Source organism: Myodes glareolus, chromosome 25 (genome assembly GCF_982192425.1).
Source record: "Myodes glareolus chromosome 25, mMyoGla1.1, whole genome shotgun sequence".
Classification (NCBI taxonomy): Eukaryota; Metazoa; Chordata; class Mammalia; order Rodentia; family Cricetidae; genus Myodes; species Myodes glareolus.
The window spans coordinates 28,422,726-28,447,591 of NC_142050.1; the positions used below are offsets into that span (position 1 = coordinate 28,422,726).

Genomic DNA, 24,866 nt, shown 5'->3' on the forward strand with positions numbered 1-24,866 from the left:
CTATCACCAAACAGGGTTAGTGGTACTTTATGTTCCAAATCCTAAATGTCTGATTTGCCCTTGGTGTGCTGTAGCAATTTCGTTTTCTTTCCACTGATATTTATTATCTCACCTTAAAAGGGGAAAATATACAGATCGGCGATAGCACACGCTGGTATCTGTGACCTTGAGAATTTCGCCAGCAGGTGAGAATTTTACCATATGGGAATCTCTTGAATTCTCGAGGGCCAATAGATAGCCCTCGGCTCGGCTCCCTATAAAGTTCAAGAAGGGCTCTGAACGCTGGCCTCTGGAAAAAGCCTTGAGCATGAGGTTGATCCTGTTATTGGGTGCCCTACTTGGGCATGTCTACTGTCAAGAAACATTTGTGGGGTAAGTGACACTCTCTAGTGTTTATTTGAATCCTGCTTACCTGGTTCACGAAGCCTCTCATTTGCTCATAACTTGGTCAGAGAATAAGAATAAGGGGTGCATGCACTCAGTGTTGTCAGAGTTCCCTTAGATTAGTGTGGGGGTGGGGGGTGGGGAAAAGAGGCATCGGTCAAGGAAGAGATGATTGGAGACTGTCGAAAGCCAAGAGACCGTTTATTTGGGAACAAAGAAGAGGATTGCACTTGGGACGTTCACAGTCCGTGGTGGCCTCTACTATGTACAGAGACTGAAGGAAAGGCCAGGTAAGGGATTTTGTTCTGACAGAGAGATGGATCTTGAGTGGCAGTGCCTTGGCACCATTGGTGCCTGTGGGGGCTGTCGAGTGAGGCAACCACTGAGTGACATTAGTTTTAAGGTTATGGCTGGGCACTCCTTCATTATCAGCTAAGCGAGAGCAGCCTTAGAGACAGGGCAGGCTGGGTTTTCTTCCGTGGGAGGTTGGTTCTGTGAGATACATCCTGGAGCGTGACGTCAAGACCTGTTCTTTCTTTCCCGTGGTCCTAGATGACATTTTAGTGGGATGTGACAGGAAGGACTCCATTTTGTAAAAAATGCCTTTTCCAAGGCTGACCTTGCCCGTCTCTCCCCAGTGATCACAATGATGGGCAGCAGGGAGGACCCGTTGCTCTCCCCAATGATCACAATGTGGGGCTGATGGGCAGCAGGGAGGACCCGTTGCTCTACTTGTCTCAAGGGTCTAACAGTAGGTGCTCCTCCCCATCCACTTCCTACCTCCATGGAGACTCCTTCCTCTCAGCCTTTGTCCTTCACGCTTCAGATTTCTTATCTGGGTAGCAGAGCCTCCGACACTAGGAAAGCCAGGGCTGTGGGTCTCGGCTAATGTCTCTCCTGGCTGCCAGACTCATCTTTGCTCTGGAATGCTTTGATTTTACTATTTGCTTGTTTGTTTTTGAGACAGAGTCTCACTCTGTAGCCCTGGCAGCCCCAGAACTCATATATATATATATATATATATATATATATATATATATATATATATATATATATATCTTAGACTACCCCCTCCCCCTCCGCCAATCCTAGTGCCAGGCTTCTAGATGTGAGACTCCTTACATGAGTCCTGATTCCACAGTTCTGTAATGGGGTTTGGGAGCATTTTTTGGAGAGTATTCTAAGGGAATTAATGAGATAGTCTAATACATTTGTTCCATGAAACTAGCTAGTCAATTCAATTTGGGAATCAAAGAGTTAAATAACTTTAGGGTTTCTAGACTGTTGACTAAGTAAGTATGCATTAGAAATCTATGAGGGATTTTTTTTTAATTCACACCCCTCCCATTTTGGCTGAGAAGCTCCAGGGTCTGCTGTTCCTTAGAACAGAACACACACCAGGAAATATTAGTCTAATGTGTTACTTTTCCCAGCACCTCATTTTAAAGGAGGACTCCTGGGATTCCATGCATTAACTAAAACTAATGAGTCCCAAATGGAAGAATTTTCAGACCATTTGTGGCAGATGGAGACCTCGCAGGCAAAAGGGTCTGCCACTTGCGGGTTACACGGGAGTGCGCTGGAGCCTGGGTGTCCTTCTCAGCCGCGCAGACAAACCCAAAGTCAGCTCGCTTGGAAAACGGAGGGAGAAAGAAGGTCCAGTTACTAAGCAAAAGGCTCTTTCCCCCAAACTCCTTTCTGACAATCTGCTTACCAGTTTGGGGGGTTTTCTTTCCTGCCATGATAGCCCTTTCTCCTTAGAGCTGTGTGCCAGTGCAAGCGTGTACGATACACCATTTGATTTGCCTGGGCCTCAGTTTTTGCTACTGTGCCCCGAGTTTGTTAACATCATGAGACCCGGAGATGGTGCCCTGTTATAGTTTCAGTCACAAAATAAAACAAAGAGCAACCAAATAAAGAAAGAAAAACAAACAAACAAACAAAAAACAAACCAGAAAACTTCACATCTCCCCAGATGTGGATCTCATTCCTCCTACAAGCACCAAATTAATCATTCTCCTCTCCCCCTTCCTTCCTTCCTTTCTTTCTTTCCTCCTTGAAAAGCAGGCACAGACAAGTTTTAGAACCCAGTGCTTTATGAGAGGCAGGTGTTGTTTGACAAACACTCATTAGCTCAAGGAAAGGAACCTTTAATGGCAAGCTTCCTGCTAGCAGCAGGTACACCTCTTAATTATTATTTAGATAATGTTTCCTTGGAGGAAATAAAGCCGTTTGATCACCTCCTTGTTCTGGGGACGTGGGTCAGTGTACAATTTATTAGTTTCTGGCTTGTGAAAGAGATTATGAACTGTTGCATTCGTCTCCTCCACGCAGAGGCTGACGGGAGCAGAAAGTCACAGGAAACGGTGAACAAGCTTTGTGTTTAAGGTCATGTCTGTGGTTAATATTTCTTAGGGACCAAGTTCTTGAGATCATCCCAAGTAATGAAGAGCAGATTAAAATTCTGGTGCAATTGGAGGCTGAAGAGCATCTGCAGGTATTGGCCGTAGCTTCAGCTTTTGCTCCGTCCAGTAAGTAATGCCAGCACGGCATGCTTGGACCATGGCTTGACCCCTTTGGGGTAATGTGGGAGGCTGGGGCTTGGAGCTGGGCTTCCAAAAATCTGAGCGTTGGTCCCAACTCGATGGCACTGAGCAGACTGCCTTCCTTCCCCGTGAGACTCATTTTCACAATCAGAAAATTGAGGAAAAATGCACCATTTTTTCTACATATCTCCTAGGACTATTGAGAGAAGGAACAAAGGATGAAAACTGAGAGCTACTTTGAAACACCGCTGAACACCTTTAATTCATTATTTCCCTTCTAAAATAATTTATGGCATTAATATCCCATGATGAAATGAATTGGATCACTTGAGTGCCAGATTGATTTTATTTTTTAAGACTTCCCATAATTTAAAATCATCTGTTCCTCTGCCAATTTTAATATCTAGCCGTGGGATGTATGTACTAAAAACATAACGCATTTGCTGAAGCTCGGGCACAGAGAAACTCTTGTTGCTCTAAGATAACGGCTCCAGAGGGATTCTGATTTTGTAGAAGCAAAATAAACCAGGTAACACATTGCGTTATCGAGATCCTTCAGGGTCCATCTCTCTATTTCTCCCAGAATGATCCTTGGCTTGGTCCTTTATCCCTTTCAGCTTGATTTTTGGAAATCACCCACCATCCCCAGGCAAAGAGTCCACGTCCGAGTCCCCTTTGGCAACATCCAGACAGTCAAAGTATTCCTTGAGTCCCAGGGGATTGCTTATTCCATCATGGTTGAAGACGTTCAAGTAAGTATGCCAGAGAGCAGCCTTCCAGAGGCCTGCTGGTCCTCTCCACCCTGGGAAAGGGACCTGTGGGTTTCCTGTGGGCCTCCCGTCAGTGTGAACTGCTGCAGACTGGTGGGGACACACAGCTCCTAGTCCTTTCCGCATTTCATGGAAATGGCAGAAAAGCAATCTGTGATTCAATTAGTTTTTAATTAGAGGTTAACTCAGAAACGCAGGCTGAGCCACAAGACCGCCTGAAGGTGCTGTCACCCTTGGGCTGCAGCTGCTGCCTGGCCCCCAGCCCGTGCATGTCCGATCTCTCTTCAGAGTGCTACCAGAATAAGAGAAGTGTCTGACCCAGAGCCGATGGACAAGATATGCGTACAATGAGGAAAGCTTGGTCCTGGGGACCAAGTGTCAGCACCTCATTTACACCACCAGACTGCATGCGTGGCTGGCAGCTAATCATAGACTTGTTCTATCTTAGGTTCTGTTGGATCAAGAGCGTGAAGAAATGCTGCTCAATCGGCGAAGAGAGCGAGGTGGTAACTTCAACTTTGGGGCCTACCATACCTTGGAAGAGGTAGGCATTTCAAAATGAGAACCAGACAAACAAGCCCCTCTTTTCCCGGAGGAAAAGGCTACTTCTACCTGGTGATTTGACATCCCCCCCCCCCCCCCCCCCAGTTTCTCTGTGTGGCTTTGGCTGTCTTGGAACTTGCTCAGTAGAGTGGGCTGTCCTCGAACTCACAGAGATCCGCCTGCCTCTGCCTCCCAAGTACTGGGATTAAAGGTGTGTGCCACAACTGCCCAGCAGAATATTTTTTTAACTATTTATTTTTACTTTATGTGCATAGGTGTTTCGCCTGCACGTGTATCTGTGTGAGAGTGTCAGAGCCTCTGGAACTGGAGTTACAGACAGTTGTGAGCTGCTATGTGGGTGCTGGGAACTGAGTCCAGATCCTCCTGAAGAGCAGTCAGTGCTCTTAACCGCTGAGCCATCTCTCCAGCCCGATTATGATCCTTGTATTTCCTAGCAGATTTCATGGGCAGTGCCTGCTTAATGCAGGAACTGATGTCGGCTTGTCCAGCCCCATAGCCACACAGTTATTTTGGAGGTGTCCAGAAGCTTTAAGTGAGTCCACAAATAGCTCCTTCACATTCTTCCCACAACACTCCTTTGCTGATTTTCAAGCTGCAAAGGCTACAGAGTCACTCAAGAGTGATGATTAACTACGGTCTTGGATGTATCAGGGGCCACTTTGAAGCTGTTGAGTCCCACCCACACAAGGGTGTCAGTGGCTCCCAAACTGCACATTGATCCAAGGTCGAATGGTAGCAGAGTCTACTCTCTGCCTTTCTGGGTCTCAGTCCTTTCTTTCTCTGCCTGGACCATGCGCTGCTCTGTAGGTCCAAGGAGAGAGAGAGAGAGCACTGCACTTACTAATGTGATGAAAGCCTTTCTGGAAGCTGATGCTGGCTTATTTCTCTGCGCTGCCTGGCTATGGGTTGGTGGTAACTGGGGAGTTCAGGGGTGAAGCGCAGTGTAGGAAAGAGTAAAGGGGCACTAAGCCTCCAAATAAAGAAGTTTAAAATGCATTTATAAAGCTATTTAAAACGATTTGGAGGCAAAAAAAGACTCGAATGGATTTGTGCCTTTGTTTCACTGCCAGAAACATCAGTGCAATTGAACATGAGGCTACGTCACTTGTATAATATGTGTATGTGTGTGTGTGTCTTTTTACTTTCCAACACCCTCCCAGAAAAAAAAAAGTGTGTTTGACTAGAAGAAAGAATAAAAAAGGGTATCTTCCCCCACTTGCCGTTCTAACAAATAGGTATTTGGGACGGCAAATGCTGGCAACAGCTGGATACTCTGTTTCTGTAATGGTGGCAGCCTGGATATGTGAAGAACGTACAGAATCTCAATGAGTCTTCAAAATTGGGGTCGGAGTAGCCAGTGGCTGGAGGATGTCCCCATTGTGCCGGGGCCTGCGCTAGCGCAGCTGTGTTTTGTAGTGCAAGCCGGTTACATCTCTTTTGGTGCCACTGCAGTTTGCTAGTGAGGGCGAATGGCTTCCCTGCCGGACAGGGTCTGGGGGAAAACAAGCCACAGGCAAACCAGACAAGTGCCATTTTACATTGCACAGAACTGGAAAGAACCGGCTCTGCAGCAGCAAGATGGCTTCTCTTTTTCAGAGTGACTCGTCATCCGTGTGATGGCTTGCAGCCGCCCCCAGCCGGAATGCGGAGAGACCGGGAGTGGAGGGGTGAGAAGACCCTGTTAGCTGCATTCGCTCGGTCACTAACAGATGCCTGTTCACCATTTGAACCTTTCAGATTTACCAAGAAATGGATAACCTCGTGGCTGAGCACCCTGGTCTAGTGAGCAAAGTGAATATCGGTTCATCTTTTGAGAATCGGCCCATGAATGTGCTAAAGGTATAAAGCGGGCAGAGACTTTTGTTTCCCATCTCTCGATGCTTCTAGAATCCCGCTCCTCCCAGCCCGGCTTGCAAAGCAGGTCCCCCCACCCCCTCCTCCCACCCTTTCCTCTCTCTCTTTTTTTCATCCTAACCGGTCTTTGCTGGTTTTGAGCATCCCCCCCCCCACCGCCCGCCCCCCTTTCTCTTTCTTTTCCTTTTTTTTTTTTTTTCTCTTCTCCTGCACGCTGACGCAGGTCTGCAGGAGAGAATTAATGCTCGTATCCTGATAGATGCGCTCGCCGGGAGCCGGGCCGAGAGCACCAATTGGAGCCGAGCAGGAGAGGCGGCGGGCACGGGGGAGGGGAGGAGAGGGTGGGAAGGGGAGGGCGAGCACTGGGAAATTAATCGAAGTGGGAGTTCTTTGCGGATTTTTCTTTTCCTCTCTCTTAAAGGCAGCTTAAAAACAAAACAAAACAAAAAACAACTAGTAATTGCCCGAACTACATAAAAAAAAAATAGTTTCTCTGTGTGCAGATGATGACGGACAACTAAATGCGAAGGCAAGGCCCTGGAATGAGGGGTTTTTTTGTTTTTTAGGTGACAGTTGAAAAAACGGCGAAGGTTCACTGCTACTGTCAATCCAAAGAGTCTTTGGGGTTATAGTTTCAAGCATTTGCACTTTGTTCAGAAAAACAGCAAAAAGTGTTTCCCCAGACTTCCTAGAAAGAGTTTGTTAAGGGGTGTGTGTGGCGGGGAGGTAATGTCACAACGTCCTGCTAAATTTGGAAACGTTGTGGCTAGGAACCAACTGACTAACTGGGACAGATGGACTTCCAGAGTGCTTTCCCCAAAGCAGGCCTGGGAGGGGTAGTTTGCCTACTGCAGGAGGCTTGGCCTGGGGATGCTTGCTTTCTTTTCTTTACTGGCTGGCCTACCGCTGAGTCAGGGAACCCCAAATTCTCCTCTGCCTTGGTTTTTCCTGACCTCCGATTTTCAAAGTGGTTTGGTGGTTGAGACATTTTGTTTGTTTGTTTAAGGTCCCCAACTTGTTACATCTTAGCACTTTGAAGGAAAAGGCTCCAAACATTTTCACCAAAACTTTCCCAAACCTGTGAAATGTAACATTTTTAGCAAAAATTTGCATTTCTCATTTACCTTAATCTGTTGCGCTTAGAATGCCACGCAGAGATAGAAACTGACGGTGCAAAAATAATCTTTTCCTCCCTATTTACCGATCCAATTGGCAAGGCCACTGTTCCAAATAACCCAGTCACTTAAATCGTAAAACCGAAACTCTGGAGAGCCGTGGGGGCTTGCCGTACTGTCCTGATGAAGGACCCGGAAAATTCTGGTGAGATCTTAGAACTAAAATAACACAATCCGTGCAAAAACACTGGAAAACAGAGAAACCAACCAACCAACAAACAGGGAGGCTAGGAATAGGTCTGGTGGTTCTAATTTCACAACTGTAGGGTGAGAGCTGTAAACTATTTTTTTCATTTTGTCCGTTCCTCACCCCCTCATACATTTGCTTCCATGCTTACTCCCACATGAACTAGTCTTTTAAATAATAAGAATGACATACTACCCGGAACCTGGTTTTCCCCGGTTAACGACATGTGAGCATATCTTCATTACATTAACTACGATAATTTTTTTCAGAAACATCAAGGGAGGGAAAATTTGCTTTGCTTGTAATCTCCATTTAAGCTTTTGTTAAGAGAAAGGGGCCAAACTACCCGAAGAATCAAGCCAGTGTCACCTGCCCATCTCCTCGTTCTCTTAATCCTGTCGAGAACAGAAAGGGGACAGAGAAAGACCCTGGGGGAGGCGCCTACTGGAAGAAGCGGTTTTCATTGCTGTGCTTGTGCTATGCTTGTTCTGCAGTTCAGCACCGGAGGAGACAAGCCAGCCATCTGGCTAGACGCGGGCATCCACGCTCGAGAGTGGGTTACACAAGCCACGGCGCTGTGGACAGCAAATAAGGTCATTGCTTAAAATTCTTCACATATTTTGTCCTTTGGGAGTTAGACTCACTGAGTAAACACACACTGTCCCGGTGGGCCTGATTGCAAGCACTCTCAGGCAAATCCTTCTCTTACAACACCGGCAGGAAACAGAGTCTGCCAATCTTTCTTTTCTTTGCTTTACCCCATTTAGGATCACGTACTGTGCCCCTGGGCCCCCCTGCTAAAAACACAGCAAGCCAGAAGAATTGAAAAGGGTGGTCAGCGGGGCCTCTGGGTTTCGAGTTTCAGCCTAGTACCAGGAGAGAAGCTCAATTCTTTGAGGGAAGTGCCTCTCCTATAAAATCTTGAAAGGGCTTCAGAGAGCAAATGGGAATAGGAGCAAGAACAGTTTGCTTTGACCTACGGATCGAAAGTATAATGAGCTGGGGGTGTCTGGGTCGTGAATATTGCCAAACTCTGATTCGGATGGTCCTTGGTACGAGAGTCAGGACACGATGCTGGGTGTGACCTAGGCTGCTATTTCTTAAGTAATTCCAAAATGACACGCTATAAATCAGAATGTTAATTCATGAGCAAAGGAAATCAATCCACATCGGATCATTCAAGCGTGTGCAACCACGTGCATGCCGACTGATACATTTTTCCCTTCAATTAAAATGCGGTTACCTTTAGGGTATTATGAAATGGATATTTAACAGTTGAATAGTAATGCCTTAGGATGGCTGAGCACAGGAAATGAATAAATTTTAATCCGGCAGAAACTTCAACTCTCCTGCAATTGATTGCAGTCAAAATGTAATTCCCCAAATGGAATTTAACCGCTTCTCCATACCTTTAGCAAAGTCCCTGCATATTTAAGTAATCTGATGTTGGTCGAGTTCTTTTGGAAAGTCACCCCACGGGAGGATTAGGGAATATTAAGTTTTTATAATTTGGTTCATAGATCCAAATAAACCACACATGTCATTGCCCACCATTGCAAAAAAGCGTCACCGCAAATACTAGGGAGAGAGAGAGTTGCTACTTCTAATAGATGGGTGATAACTGACATTTATTTAATGTAAGACAATTACTGTCACCAGAAAGGAAAAAGTTTTAGACATTGGTGTGTGTATTAAGCTGCAGGAGACTGTTCTGCAAGGGATTTGGAAGGTTCCCATTGATCAACAATGGTCCCTAATTCATGTTTGGAAAAACAATAAAACAAAAGAAAACAAAAACCCAAAGCACAAAACCACAGTGCCATAGTATTTTGCAGTGTGTTTTCTGGTTTGCAATACTGAAAACTCTATGTGTCTACTCAGCTTGCTTCTGATTATGGAACTGATCCATCCATCACTTCCCTTCTGGATACCCTGGATATCTTCCTGCTGCCTGTCACAAACCCTGATGGATATGTGTTCTCCCACACCTCTGTAAGCCACTCAATCTATTTATTTGTTGTTGTTTTGTGTGTGTGTGTGTGTTTGTGTGGTTTTTTTTTTTTCATCCACAGGACTTAAGAGGACTTGCAGGAGCTTGGAAAACCAAACAAAAGCAATCTTTCTGTTCTTGATTTGCTCTAAGCAGAATGCCTAATCTCTCAGTATTGGCCTTGAAACGAGGCAAAGGGAAGTGTTTGTAATCATTCCTTGTTCTGACGTGCGGTGTCTTTACATGTCGACTCAGCCAGAGCCTGTTTCAGCTGTTATGCTGGACAATTAGGGAGCTGTGTTCGCAGTGAGTCACCTAGGAGACTTGTCCCAATTATCTCCGAGATATGTGTGTGTGCACATGCTTGTGTGTGCGTGCCTATGTGTATCTGTGCGTGTGTTGGACTGACAGGAAAGAGGAGGCAGATATTACCTGCTGACAACTCGGCTGCGATACGAGTTAAGTAGGCAGCACAATGCGTCCTAGCGTTTTTACTTACAATTTGTCAAAGAAATCCTTTGTAATATCACTAAAAGGAGTTATGTAGGCTCCCTCCCTGTAAGATGGCATGACAGAAACACCGCTGTGGCATTGCGACCTCACGCATATTCAAAATGGATCCGAGTTTTAGGTTTCTTCTTGTGGAGAGCAAATAACCGCAGCATTTTCAACCGAAGACAACGACCGCAGCATTTTCAAAGGGACTCACATTCTCTATTCACAGCCCGGCACACCGCATGAATACAGGGTCCACAGGCAAGCCAGAGAAAGGCTGCCTCTGATCTCTCAGAGGTTCTTAAAAAACATTAAAACATTAAACACCCTTGGCAGTTCTGTAGTAGGGTTACCGATTTAGCCCCACATTTTCCCAAACCATTCTCTCAGAAATTCCATCTTTCCCTTTTTGTTGTGGTAGTGGCTAGCACTGAACAGAACCATGTTTTATGGAACATGGCTTGGCAGGCATTTATTTGAGAGAGGAAATACATAAAGTGAACCCTGTGTGGGGACCATTTGACACAGCTGTGGGCAAAATAAATCCTGTGCAATTCTGAAGGTAGGGAGCCAGGGGAAGGAGTACTCGGGGAAAGGATCTGCCGATTAACAGAGATGACCGCCTTTTCTTCCCCCATATTCCTGTTTGCTGGGATTTTTAAAGAATCGTATGTGGCGAAAGACCCGGTCTAAACTGTCTGGAAGCTTCTGTGTTGGTGTGGATCCTAATCGGAACTGGGATGCAAATTTCGGAGGTGAGTGCAGGGTGGTCGTCTCCAGGGACTGTCAGACTGCAGTCTGGGCGACCGACTGCTTTGCAAGGGCTCTGCAGTGCTGTCAGCCTGTTTAGTCCATTTAGGATTCAAGTCATTTTAAAACCACTCTAAAACACTTCACTAAAGCCTCCCCCTTCACGGGGAGTCACAGCTCCAGGCAGCGTTTAGTGTGGTTTGCTCACGTCTTGCTTTCCCTTCGGGCTGCAGCACTGCTCAGCGCCCGAGCGGAAGAAGTCAGGCTTCGCACAATGGCGGGAGCGCAGGAAGCGCGGAACCAACCGCTAGAGGGGGTTAGGATCTATTAGGAAGACAAGCATTACATCATCTGGTAGATGCTTCGAGAAGGAAAACTTACAAAAAAAAAAGTACAAATGGAATTAAGAAATGGATTTTTGAAACAGAGTCAAAGATAAAACGTTAGCTTGCTCATCTGGCTTGTTGACTGCAGTTTTTCTGTTTGGGGGTCCACTGGCCAGCTGGTTGGGGTTTCTTTCATGCTTTTAGGCACCAGTTAAACCTTTGCTTCACTAATCACAGAATTGAAATTTGTTGCTTTTCCTGCTAACTTCCAGTACCAGTGCATCAGTGATTTTTCTCATGGATGTGACTACACACTTGACAAACTGCATCTCAAGGAAAGAAGGGCTTATTTTGGCGCCAAGATTGGAGAAGCATTCCATCATGGCGGTGGCAGTAGGAGCATGAAGAATGTGGGTGCACTGTGGCCTGGAGGGATGGCTCAGCCGTTAAAGGCTAAGTTCACAACCAAAAATATAAGAATGTGGGTGCACTGCGTTCCCGGTCAACAGCAGAGAGAGATGAAAGCTGGGCCTCAGTTGGCTCCTCCTCTTTGTCCTTCTGTATGCACTCAAGTGCCCCAGCCTGTGGGGGAGTGTCACCCACATTCGGACTCTAGGGTGGGTTTTCTCTCCTGCGCTGAATGCCTCTGGAAAGACCCCAGAGCTCCCAGAGGTGTCTTTCCTAGGAGTTCCAAATCCAGTTAAGTTGACAATGCAGATTAAGCCTTGCAAACACTGGGCTGTGTGCTTTCTTCTAATACCTGGCACAGAGTCTGCACCACAGAGCGCAACCATTAAATATTTGTAAACCAAATGAATTATCGAGAGTTACAGAACTGAGACAGGACTCACTAGGGACATGCGATGGGATATGCATGAGTGATAACTTCGTTCATTGCTTTAACAATTTATTATTCTTATTATTTTGCGCATAGGAAAAAAAATAATCAAAGCGCCAGAGCCTGAATATTGAACCGTATCCAGTAATTTGATGGCACTTCCCCCTCTGAAACCTTATTTTTAAATAATTTTAACTTAAGATGGCAGGAGTTATGTGTACATGGATTTTACCCAGTTCACTTAGAGAGCTTGGGAAATCTCAGTCCCCACCTGCTCCCAAAGCCTCTCAAGCATTCTCAGCCCTGCCAGGCCTACAGTGACCCCCATTTCAGTTCTCTTGAGCAACTACAGCTGTTGAGAGAATCAAGGCCAAAGGTGGCCTTGTCAAATGTGGTGGCTTCTCCAGGGCAGAAAGAATGTCAGAGGTTCCTCGCATCTGTGGCTTTGTGACTTGGTCCAGGCACGAAGGACATATGCACAGAAACCCCTGCTCCTGGACTCTGTAGGTTGAAAGAGGTCCCAGAAAATGAACTTCCAGGACCCCCACCCGGCTCAGGAGCTCTTCTTCCAACAGCTCCCAGAGAGGGGAGACAATCTAACTAGATAGCTCTTTCCGCCATACAGAAGAACCATATTTTAAGAGAAGAGCTGGGTCCAGGATGAGTTCAGTTAGTCTTCTGGCCACGCCCTCCGAGGCAGAGACTTGATCTAAGCCAAGGATGGGCTTTCTCTGATTTATACAGTGAGGAACTTATTCATGCATGTGGTAACCCCTCCATCCTGCAGTGCCTTCTTAAAGCTACTGTCCTAAGTAGGCTTCTTCTTCTTCATCCCACCAGGACCGGGAGCCAGTAGCAGCCCTTGCTCTGATTCGTACCATGGACCCAAGGCCAACTCTGAAGTTGAAGTGAAATCCATAGTGGACTTCATCAAGAGTCACGGCAAAGTCAAAGCTTTCATCACCCTCCACAGCTACTCCCAACTCCTCATGTTCCCCTATGGCTATAAATGTACCAAGCCGGAGAACTTTGATGAGCTGGTGAGTTCCTACGTTCGTATTTTGATTTCAACAGCCACATCTGCTGGGTGGCCAAGTTAAGTGCCAGTCATACAATTAGGTATCAAGGTGGAGGTATACTAGTTATAAAGGTCATGAGGCATACACCCAATGCAAGCTGAGTTTCTGTGGTGAGTAGAATCCACAAAAATTAATGTTACCTTAACAGAGATGATATAAAAATCTGCTTTTCTTTTCGTCTTTTTTGAGACAGGCTCTTACGTCAGGTAGCCTGGTCCAGGTTGGCTTTAAAATGACAAAGTTATGATCCTCCTGCCTGCCTCAGCCTCTTGAGTGCTTGGGTAACAGGTGTGAACCACCCTGACTGGTCTTAGGTGCTTGCTATTGTCATTAATTTCTGGGGTAGCCTTCCTAATCAGCCTCCCGGATGTGGACTTGGTGTTCTTGGACTGCTGGATAGATGCTCTGTGCTAGGCAGCGCGGCTCCCTGCTCCTCACCTGGGCTTTCTTTGGCTCTGTGACCTCACATGACAACACGCAGGAAGATGATGTGTGCTTAAAACGCTTTCTTCCCTAACTCAGTTCCTTCTGTCATTTTTCCCCCTTCAGAAACAAACAGATTGGCTGCGGCCCTGGGTCAGATGGTAACATCTCAGGAAGCTGCTCACAATTGAGCAACAGTTATTCCCAGATGAAGAGAATGTGCAAACATTTCCAATTTGGCTTTTAGGCTTGATTTTGAAACCCATCTGCTAGGGATAAGCCTGGAACTGAGACCTTTTGGACGGTTTACCTTCAAGTAGATTTTTTTTTTTTTTTGTCAGCTGCCACAGGCTGACAGAATAGGCAGCTCCAGTTCCAGTGTGTCTTCATCTTCTCGGTTTGGGCCTCAGACTTGTTAGGGCAGTTTTCAGAGTTGAAGGGGGCTTCTTACCAAAGTTACATCTGGGGGAAAATGTCAGGGTTAGAAGGAACCCATGTGTACTCCCTGATCCCATTGTTTTTTTTAAAATTAAATGTAATTTATTTTTTAATTAAAAATTAGCATATCAAGTATAAGGTTTCATTATGGCATTAAACATTGCTTCTGTGGATTCTTGCCCCCATGTTCTTCCCCATCCCCCTGCTCCCTGTTCTCTGCCCTCCGCTGACTTCCTTCCCTTTTCATATAACATGCCTCCCCCCACCCAACTCCCACGCCCTTTGAAACACCTCTTTCCTCTTGAGGTCTCTTTTCTACTTTCAAGACCTATACCTGCACCTAGATAACCTTCAGTTATCCAAATCCTGTGTTCAAGCATGTATGAGACAGCCGGATGGCCTGCAGCCCAGAGTGGTGGTCTCTGCCTTCGAGGGAGCCTGATCATGCCAGGGAGAACCCGACTGTTAGAGCTTCTCCTTTCTGTTGTTCGCCTCCCAGCCCTGCTTCAGCATCTGGCTATATGGACAGACCAAGTTTGTTCTTTTAAGGAGATGAGTCTGTGAATCGCTTAACGACTAGAAACCCACTTCTCCTGGGCCTTCCCTTACTTTCTTGACTGCAAACTACCCTGATTCCTTTAAGGACTTACAATATGGGGCTCCACTCCCTCCCCAGTTGCTGTTTCCTAAATGCCAGCTTTGATTGTCTGTGTTTTTGAAAGGTATCTCCCAGAGCGAACATGAAGCCTGTTCTGTGGGTTAACCAGCGTGGAGCGGAGTGTGGCTGTAGCTGTGGGATGGCCTCCCGGACACTCAGGGCACAGTTTCGGGGATGCAGTTGAGGGTCACCTTAGCTCTTTGGCAGTTTCACTGGCGCTGTTGACTCATGCTGGGCTCACTGACAACTGAAACCCCCAGGCTCTCAGAGGCTTCGGCTGAGCCAGGTTTCCCCCATCTGGTATTTGTACAGTTGTTTTCCTGGACCCAAGTTCAAGACCTTACATTTATCCTTAGCAAGGACAGTAAAGCCTCAATCAGTCAAAATTGGAACCCTTGAGTAATGGAAAATATTTTTGCTGAGATTTGCTTCTTGGGAAAAGAGACAATCCTAGGGAAATAAGCCAGTGTAGGGATCAACGTGGAGGGAAAAAAACCCAACTTCCTAGGTACATCCTGAGGTCAGTACATATATGTTCTTCTTAGGCCTCTTAAACCCACTCAACTGTTTTTGTTTTGTTTTGCGTTTTTTGAGACAGGGTTTCTCTGTGTAGCCCTGGCTGTCCCTGAACTCACCCTGTAGACCAGGCTGGCTCCAAACTCAGAAATCTGCCTGCCTTTGCCTCCCAAGTGCTGGCATTAAAAGCATACACCACCACCACCTGGCCAGCCCACTTCCTAAAAAATTTAAAATGACATTTGTGTGTGTGTGTGTGTGTGTGTGAAGTCAGGGGACAGCTTGCAGGAGCTGGTTCTCTGCCTTTACTCGGAGAGTCACAGGGATTGGGTTCAGGTTCTCAGGCTTAACAACAAAGCCCTTTCCTCAGTGATCTGTCTGGCCACCATACTATTTTCAGTTAGGTTTCTGGACAAGGAGAGCTAGTGGCAAAATGACGCTCTCTGGAGCACGGTAAACGCCTGGATAGTGAAAGATGACCACGCCCTGTTGTATGTTCGAAGGCCGTGGAACAACACACGTGTTTAGTTCCTAGTGAAATGGTTGAGAGAAAGGAATGGTGTGCTCTGTGTCAGGTAACAAAGGAGACTACGTAACCAGGCCTCCCCAGTCTGTGTTCCTCTACCGGAAGAGACAGGTTTTATCCATCTACTTTTCCTTCTAGGATGAAGTGGCCCAAAAGGCTGCCCAGGCTCTGACAGGACTGCATGGCACCAAGTACAAAGTGGGGCCAATCTGTTCCGTCATCTGTAAGTATCTAATTTGCCAAAAGTTTGTACAAATGACCTACTGAAGGGAAAAGCACCTTTTGAACTTGAGCTAACACATTTGAATGTTCTCATCTGAAAGGGGTAGTCCTTCAGACACAGAACCCACCTTGACCTGCTTCCCCTCAGAAGGTCTAGGCTCCCCATGAAATATTATGGGATAACAAAGGACTTCCTGGGTCTGTGCATTTTAAGCTGTCTGCTGAGCTTATCCAGGACCTTACATCTCGATACCGTTATGTACAATCTCTTTGCCTAAAAATGAACCTTTATCAGAACTTACTCCAAAACTCATGCTCTTTTATTAGTCTTCCCTTTTTTGGCTAAGAGGGACTCCTGACTTGAGTAAGCTCATGGGGGATAAATAGACGTGGCCCCTTTAAGAGGACCTGGTTAGGGCCTGGGAAGTTAGTATAGTGGCAGAGCATGTGCTTAGCATACACAGGGTCCTGAGTTCAAAAGCCCTGGGTTCAGTTTCCCGTATCAAAAACTCAAAAGCAAACCAAATAACAACAGCAGGAAACTCCTGGACAGTTCTATGGAAAGATGCTGTGACAGGCAGCTGTCTGTGCACAGAATAGGGAGAAGAAGAAGGAGATGAGGCAGGGATAAATCTAGAAGTTTGCTATCGACTTTGTGACCCTCTTCTGCCTTCCAGTGGGTACTGTGGGAAGTCTCAGTGCATCCTGAATTCTGAACCATTTAAATTACCCTTCCTTATATATAAAGTTAGGAACTCGAAACTACGCAGCCGAATGTCCATTTCCACAGTGCCGCGTGCCCAAAGGACCTTCAGAAACTAGAAGAGCATGTGCCCCAAATGCCCACTCATTCTGTTCAACAGGTTTCAGTTGAGCATCTGCTGTGTGCTGAGCATGACGCCAGGTACTGAGGATATAAGAAACTGACCAAGAGCTCTGATTGTTTTGCATTTAGTGTGTGTGTGTGTGTGTGTGTGTGTGTGTGTAAATGTATATGTGGAGGTCAGAAGACAACTTGTGGGGCTCAGTTCTTTCTTTCCATCTTCTGTGTTTCTGGGATCAAATCCAGATCATCTGGCTTGCAACAAGTGCCTTCACCTGCTGAACCATCTTGCCTGCTCAGAGGTCATATTTAAGAGAGATGAATGGGAATTCAAAGGAATATTAGTATGTATGTGCCATAGTAGGTTGTGCATGGTTCAAGAATATTTATAAAACTGCGGTGGGAGATTGAATGCTCTGGAGAAGCTTCACATAGGACAAAAGTCGGGCTTTAAAGGTTGGCCATTAGGTAGCTAAAGAAAGAGCAAAGGTTCCACCAATCAGATCCAAGGATACTGAACTATGACTTGCATCAAGGACTCTGAGACCCACAAACAAGTTTGGAATTGCTGGGAAGAAAGACGTGAGGCAGGAAGCCTGAGGGATATGGGCTTCGTGTGTTATATGAAGACTTTGAGTTTCATTCCAAGGATTCTGGAAGCTGTTTTGGAGTTTTCATAGAAGCGGTTGTAGTGTTGAGTTGTGATGGGCTGGATGTAGGTGCATTTCCGAGCAGGAGTCGGGGGGGGAGTTAGGGCTGGAGACGATGGCCCAAGCTAGAACATGGCACTAGCATGGGCAATATCTGGGATGTAAAGCCATTGGCTCCCTGTCCTTTATCAGAGGTGGAGAGTTTCTTGCTGAAGGTCATTGGGTTGTGCTATTCACTGAGAGGGACATTCTGGATCATCAAAGGGATCATCGGAAAGAACAAGGATTCAATTGTAGAAATATTGAGCTTGTAGTACTTGTAGGGCGTGCTGCCTTCAGATGATGTGGCCCTGAGATTCAGCAGCTAGGGAGGGAGGGAGGGAGGCACAGAAGGGAGGGAGCTTGAGTGGGAAGAGCTGTGTGGAGAGGGTGGTAACAGCAAAGCAAGGAGGTATCTGGAGTGGGAAGAACCTTGAGAGGAGAAAGGCAGCGGAGAACTAAGCGGAGGGACCTTGGATTTCAGAAAGAAGAGCAATTACTAAAAAACGAGACAGTGGATAAAACGATAAAGGCCATGTAAAGGTCGTACACAGGAAAGAACATTTCCTACTGAATGTCCCTCCCTAGTTCATTAGCAGCCTTAGCCAGAGTAGGTGCAGAAGAGTGGGGGAGAAGGGAACGGGGGAGATTCAGAATGGGAGGCTGCTCTTGTTTGCTTTTGTAAGATACATGCATACGCATGTAGAATCTATACGTGTGTAATGACTGACCCAGTGTGGATGCCTAGAAGTGGGGAGGGCGTGAGCAGGGAGGCGGGGAGTCAGTCAGCTGGAGCAGAGGGGCCTGTTCCCTGTGCGTGTTGTGTACCAGCCATGGGGGAGGGAGTGTTTGTGGGAATGCCCACTTGTTAGTTGCAGTTTTCTTTTCATTTGTTTGCTTTTCTGCTTTGGAGACTCTGTGAAGCGGGCTGGCCTTAGACTCCCAGAGGTCCACCTGCTTTTGTCTCCCAAGTTCTGGGATTAAAGGCGTGCTCACCACATCTGGCCACTTGTGATTTTCTTTTCTTTTCTTTTTTTTTTTAACTCTCTTTTTGTTGTTGTTGTTGTTCTTGAGATATATATATATATATTTTTTTCTCATTTCCCTTCCTTCCTTCCTCCCTTCTCCCCTTCTGCCTCCCAATTCTCTGGAGCTGTGGTTTATAGTCCTTTGCTTTATATCTTCTATTCACATATGAGTGAGTCCGTACTGTGTTTGTCTTTCTGAGTCTGGGTTACCTCACTCAGGATGGTTTTTCTAGTTCCCTTCATTTGCCTGCAAATTTCATGATGTCATTGTTTTTACAGCTGAATAGTACTCCATTGTGTAAATGTACCACGTTTTCTTTATCCATTCTTTAGTTGAGGGGCATCTAGGTAGGCTTTTTAAATGGGAGCTCTAGAAAGCAGAGAAGTGAGGTTTACTCATTAAATCCAAAATCCTTCGTGGAAATGTGAAAAGTACTTCTGATGATGATATGATTGGTCATGGAAGTTTCTCTTTTTAGATTATATGCTTTTGGGGTTCTCTCTCTCTCTCTCTCTCTCTCTCTCTCTCTCTCTCTCTGTCTCTTCCTGCTATCTACAGTATATTTTAAAAACTTTATGGAAAAAAATCATTCAGTATTCAACATATTTCTTCTCATGTTCAATTTCATTAATGAGTTTTTGCTGTTGTCAGCTAACCCAAACATATTTAACTGGAGCCAATGCCTGTGTATATCTTGTGTTCATCTTTTTAAAGTTAACATCTCTTCCTGCAGAGTGTTTTGTAATTACATGCTAGTTATTTGCTATTTCATCTTATTGATAAATCTCAGTTACTGGGTTCTTGGATTTGTCCAATTTTATGTAAGATAAAGCAACTATTTGTTTTATAAGTTCCTTTTAGGAATCTAGTTCCGTGACAAGATTAGCAGATTAACCACCCAGTGTGAATGAATGGCTTTGGAGGGAGACTTTCAAAACCATGTTTCATATGACTTGGTCTTACCCCCCCCCCCTTTTTTTTTTGGCAGAGTCTCATATAATCTAGGTTGGCCTTGAACTTACTGTGTAGCCAAGGATGATCTTGAATATCCAGTCCTCCTGCCCCAGACTTTTGAGTGCTGGAATTGCAGGCATGGGATGTATTAGGCTTAAATGGTGCTGGGGGTTAAGCCTAGGACCTTCATATATGATAGGAAAGTGTTCTACTGATTGAGCCGTATCTCCAGCACTTAGGGAACTCTCCAGAGCCCCTGAGTATTGGTGGTGGGCACAGAGAAGTGGATCTAACCCAGGACCCTGAGGACAACTTAAGTTTGAGAAGTGCCTGCCTTTGTTTGGGGTGGAGACTGGAGTTTAGCCTCTAAGCAGAATGCTATCCTGGTGTCCCTGAATCCCAATCCCCTATACAGTCTCACCCCTTTCATTATAAGAGATTTAAGAGTTTCTTTTACCTTGTCAGACCTTGGAAGGCTGAGGGTTAGTGTATTTTTCTTGCTGAGGACACAGGTATCAAAGATAGTTCCAAGAAGCTAATATCAGATACGGACTGATGTGCCCTATGATCCCGTGGAACCTGGTACTTCCTTCACCAAACTCCTGACTGCAGCCCTGCCCAGTGCTGACTCTGGGGTCCTGCCTCACCCCCACCTGGAAAAACACTGGTACTCTAGGGATCAGCCAAGCGCTTGCCTTGTGACTCAGGTTGGCATGCGGCTGGGGGCTGAGCATCTGCTCTTCTCCAAGCAGTGGCCAGCTGCACATCTTTGGTAGGTGAGACACTTCCTGGGCAGCTTCTTGCCCGCAAAGGGCTTTGAAAACCTTCACATAATCGTGAGAGACGAAAGAGGATTAGCGGAAGGAACACAACCCTCGGAGACAGAAACGTTGATCTGAATGATCATTCTGCCACTTTGGAACCCGGTCACCTTGGGCCAGTTACTTACCCTCCCTTGTTTCTCCCATCCGTAAAATGACTTGTTGGGAGTCTCAAAAGACGGTGGGCTTGGTAACCCTCCAGGCTTCTCGACATATTGGCTGGAGGCATCTTCCCCTCCATCTACCTCTGATCCTTGATGTGATCTAATTTGACCAGATCCTACTCATTTATTGATAATGAAAGTTATAACAATAAGTGACATTCAGTTGTCTTTATCTTTTACAGTACTGGGGACTGAACACATGATTTAGTATGTGTCAGAAGACGCTAGTCCGTAAATGACATTTACTAAATGTCATTTTTGTTCTGCGTGTGTAGTCTGACCTCAGTTTCCTTTTCTGTATAATGGGAATGATTCTTGTGCCTCATCAGACTGAAGTGGGCATGAAGGAGCCACCTAGCATGCCTTTCTTTAGTGAGCACAAGCAAGGGCTAGAATCCTGCTCACTGCCTTCTCGGGTCTTGTTCCCACTGCAGCGCATCCTCATCTGACACACAGATCTTTTGTAGCTTAGAGATAAAGTTGGCTTGCTTTAGATTACCAGCTAGTGATTTGCAGGGTCAAGATTCTGTCTGAAGCCCACACTATGTACCCCCTCTACCCCTCTTAGTGAGATTGGCTCGGCCAAAGGTTCAAGGTGGTGATTTTGGAACCCACAAAGATCCACTGAAGTGAGTTAGTAACCATTTAGTGTCTTCTGTTTGCTCAGCATTGTGGTGGCCGCTGTGGGGATGAAAGTCACTAGTCGTAGAAACTCCTGGGCTTTACAGACTGAGCATCCCAGGTCTGAGATTCTCAAACCCAAGATGCTCCCAGCTCGAAAACTCTCCCCTGACAATGGGAGGCCATGTGTGGAGAATTCCATATCTGATCTTACATGGTGGGCCTGAGCTAGGTGTGCTAACAGTAGTGATGGAGTTATCTCTGGGCTACAGATATACAAGTTACACCTAAAACACAAATCAATTTTACCTCTAGATTAAAGTTTACCCCAAGAGACCTTATTATGCATATACAAATATTCCAAACTCTCAAAAGTCTGTTATTTGAAACACTGTTGCTCCCAGCACTTTTGGGTGAAGGCTAGGTAGCTTGAAATTCCTAACACCAGCCTCAAGTCTCTGTTCTAAGGCTTCCTCCAATTCTACCTCAACCTGTTCTCCCTGGGAGGGGCCTCAGGGCCAGGCCTTGCTCAGCTTTGCTGAGTCATGAATGCCTCAGGACTTAGTAGCCTAATGACATCTTTCTTCATTGTAATCACGTGCCACATCAATGGCCAGTCTTAGCTCAGAAGCATATCACTGTACTGGCTTACTCATGATCCCCAGCGCTTGGCATGTGATTTGACATCACATAGGAGCTTGCTCTACCCTTATGGCAAGAGTTCCCTGAGGCCAGGGACCAAGTCACTCACTTGCTTTGTAATCTGTTTTATTCCACTAGAGAAAACGACAGGTGTGCTTTCTGCAGAAGGAAATGGTGTGGCCTCCCTAAGCTGGGGAAGGTGTCAGTTAGGGCACCAAGCAAAGTTCCCAATGGGTAATTAAAGCTGGAGGCTCCCCGATGGCACCAAAGAAAGGCCGAGTATAGTGTCCATTTGAACACCTCTTTCATTTTAAAATAGTCTTATGCTTTTTTTTTCTGTTAGAGACTAAGTCTGTTCCTCTAGCCCGTGCGTAGAGGGCCTTGGTCCATCTTTGATTGTGCGGGAGGCCAATGGAAACAGTGTAATCAGATTTCATTTCCATCTGCCCCTCAGACCAAGCCAGTGGTGGGAGCATCGACTGGGCCTATGATTTTGGCATCAAATACTCATTTGCCTTTGAACTGAGAGACACAGGCTCATATGGCTTCCTCCTGCCAGCCAAGCAGATATTGCCCACAGCAGAAGAAACCTGGCTTGGCCTGAAGACCATCATGGAGCATGTACGAGACCACACCAATTAGGGATCTGCAGAATAGACAAACACCATTAAAATCTCTGGTGTAAAGCAAAACCGGCTTCTGATTATTCCTTATTCTATCCATAACCTGGAATTTAAGTATTTCTTTTCTTTCTTATTCTTTTTGTTTGTTTGTGGGACTGGGATTTGAACCCAGGGACTTCTCTTGCTAGCTGAGCCCTTCCCCACTGAGCTTCATTCTCAGCTCCTGTTTCTCCAGATTCTGTTGTCCCAAAGCCACGAGTCCCTGTGTTGTACTGCGTCTTTTTCTTTAACCTGTTCTAAGTGAACTATTCCCAATGCCCTTTACATTTTTAGTGTAATAAGTTACATATGATACAAATTTGTTGTTTTATTTTCTTCGGACAGTATTTCATGTGGTTGAGGTTGGGCCTGAACTCCCGAGCCTTTAAGGTGCTGGGATCACAGGCAAATGCTGTCATACCTGGCTGTTGATAATTGGGGGGGGAGTGCCTAACAAAGATATTTTAATAAGAGAAAGAGACATGGGCTAGAGATACTAACTCAGCGTTAAGGGCGCTGGCTGCTCTTGATGAGGACCCCTGTTTGACTCCCACCCACGCCGTGGTTCACAACATCTGTAGCTCCAGCTCCTGGGGATCTGATGCCCTCTTTTAACCTCTCCTGGTACCAGGTATGATAGGTACACAGATACCCATGTAGACAAAACACCTATACACATCAAATCAAATCAATAAATCTTTCAAAAGCAAGAGGAAGAATGAGAGGAGCTCAGAAGAGAGTAAGATACACCCAAGAGTTTGGGTGTAAGCTTTCCAAAGAAAAATTCCCCAAGGAGAGAGAGACTAAAGTATACGATGGGCTCCTCAAGGGAGGGAGAATTGTCCTGTGATCAGTCTTGAGACAAGGTCTCTCTCTGTGTAGCCCCTGGCTGTCCTAGAACTCTCTATGTAGACCAGGCTGGCCTAAAACTCACAGAGATCCACCTGCCTCTGCCTCCCAAGTGCAGAGACTAAAGGCGTGAGCTATCATGTCTGGCCCGTTGGTTATTTTTTTTTTAATTTTTTATTTTTTTTATTATGTATACAATATTCTGTCTACATGTATGCCTGAAGGCCAGACGAGTCCAACAGACCTTAATAGAGATGGTTGTGAGCCACCATGTGGTTGTTGGGAATTGAACTTAGGACCTTTGGAAGAGCAGGCAATGCTCTTAACCACTGAGCCATCTCTCCAGCCCCCGTTGGTTATTCTTAAGGGTACAGTTCTTCATTATTGAGGGGAAAGCTCAGCAGTGTTGTGTGTGCACCATGTTGTGCCACTGTCACCGGTGTCCTCATATCATCTCCAATTGGAACGCCTACTCATTAATTGGAAAATCAACATTGTACTCCCCTCTAGCCTCTCAACCATTATTGTACTCTCTGTCTATGAATTTTGCAAGGGTAGGTACCACATGAACTGAAATTCCGTCGCATTCATCATTCTATGTGGGGCCGATTTCACATAGCAAAATATTTCCAGGGCTCATCAATGTAACAAGTGTCAATCCTTCATCTTTTCTTTTTCTTTCTTCCTTCCTTCCTTTCTTCCTTCCTTCCTTCTTTTTTCTCTCTCTGTCCCTCCCTCCCTCCCTCCTTTCTTTCTTTTCTTTTCTTTCTTTCTTTTCCTTCCTTTCTTTCTTTCTTTCTTTCTTTCTTTCTTTCTTTCTTTCTTTCTTTCTTTCTTTCTTTCTGAGTTAGGGTTTCCCTAAGTAGTACAGGTGATCCTCCTGTCTCAGTATAGTGGGCCTCAACTTTCCTAATGCTGTGACCCTTTAATACAGTTCCTCATGCTGTGGTGACGTCCCCCAATCATGAAATTATTTTATTGTTACTTCATGACTATAACTTTGCTACTATTAAGAATCATAATGTAAATGTCCATTATGCAGGATGCCTGACATGCCGTCCCTAGGCTGAGAACTGCTGTTTTAAATAGTGCAGCATTTCAGAGTTAGCAATGGATTTAAGTTCCTTCATTCACTCAATACAACAGAAAGATGCCAGGCATCTGGCTCCTGTGTATCCTTTGGTGTTGTATGAGGAGGGGGCCCCTTGTTTGTTCCGGCTGCCCTGCTAGCTTACACCCGAAATAACCACACAGAAACTGTATTAATTAGAACACTGCCTGGCCATTAGCTCTAACTTCTTATTGACTAACTCTTACATATTAGTTTAACCCATCTCATTAATCTGTGTACTGCCATGTGGCAGTGGTTTACCGGAGATTCTAACCGGCGTCCATCTCTGACAGAGGATCCATGGCTTCTCTGACTCTGCTCTTCTTCCTCCTAACATTCAGTTCTGTTTTCTCTGCCTACCTAAGTTCCACCCTATCAGCTAGGCCAAGGCAGTTTTTTTTTTAATTCATTAACCAATGAAAGCAACACATGAACAGAAGAACCTCCCACACCACTTTGGACTTGTTGCCTCGTGCCCCATTGAGTTTGTCTTTCTGCTTGCACACAAATTCTCTTTAGACATGCCTTTCCATTAATGATTTAGGGTTCTTCACTCATTTATATGTTTGTAGATGGCATTCCTTGAGAGACAGTGGGAAATGGGTTTCAGCGTCTAGAACTCTGGGTCTAGAACTAAATAGTTCTTTTTATCATGCTTTTAGCTGATTCCAGTCTTTGTTTCTCTTACTATTAACTTCAAAGATGAAGTTTGGCTTGATGTGCACCAGAGTCCCACCTCTGGTGGATAGGGAGGGTGTAG

The 24,866-nt window shown here is 45.6% G+C and overlaps 1 protein-coding gene across 1 annotated transcript; it reads left to right on the forward strand.

Moving 5' to 3' along the window:
• Positions 1-213: 213 nt before the first annotated feature.
• On the forward strand, positions 214-22,176 carry Cpa2 (carboxypeptidase A2). Its single transcript, XM_085683787.1, has 11 exons — positions 214-372; positions 2,800-2,881; positions 3,548-3,682; positions 4,149-4,244; positions 6,002-6,103; positions 7,975-8,073; positions 9,362-9,472; positions 10,630-10,720; positions 12,720-12,919; positions 15,658-15,742; positions 21,939-22,176. Exons 1-11 carry the CDS (start codon positions 308-310, stop codon positions 22,124-22,126), a joined length of 1,254 nt encoding a protein of 417 aa, XP_085539913.1. The 5' UTR covers positions 214-307; the 3' UTR covers positions 22,127-22,176.
• The last annotated feature ends 2,690 nt before the right edge of the window (positions 22,177-24,866 follow it).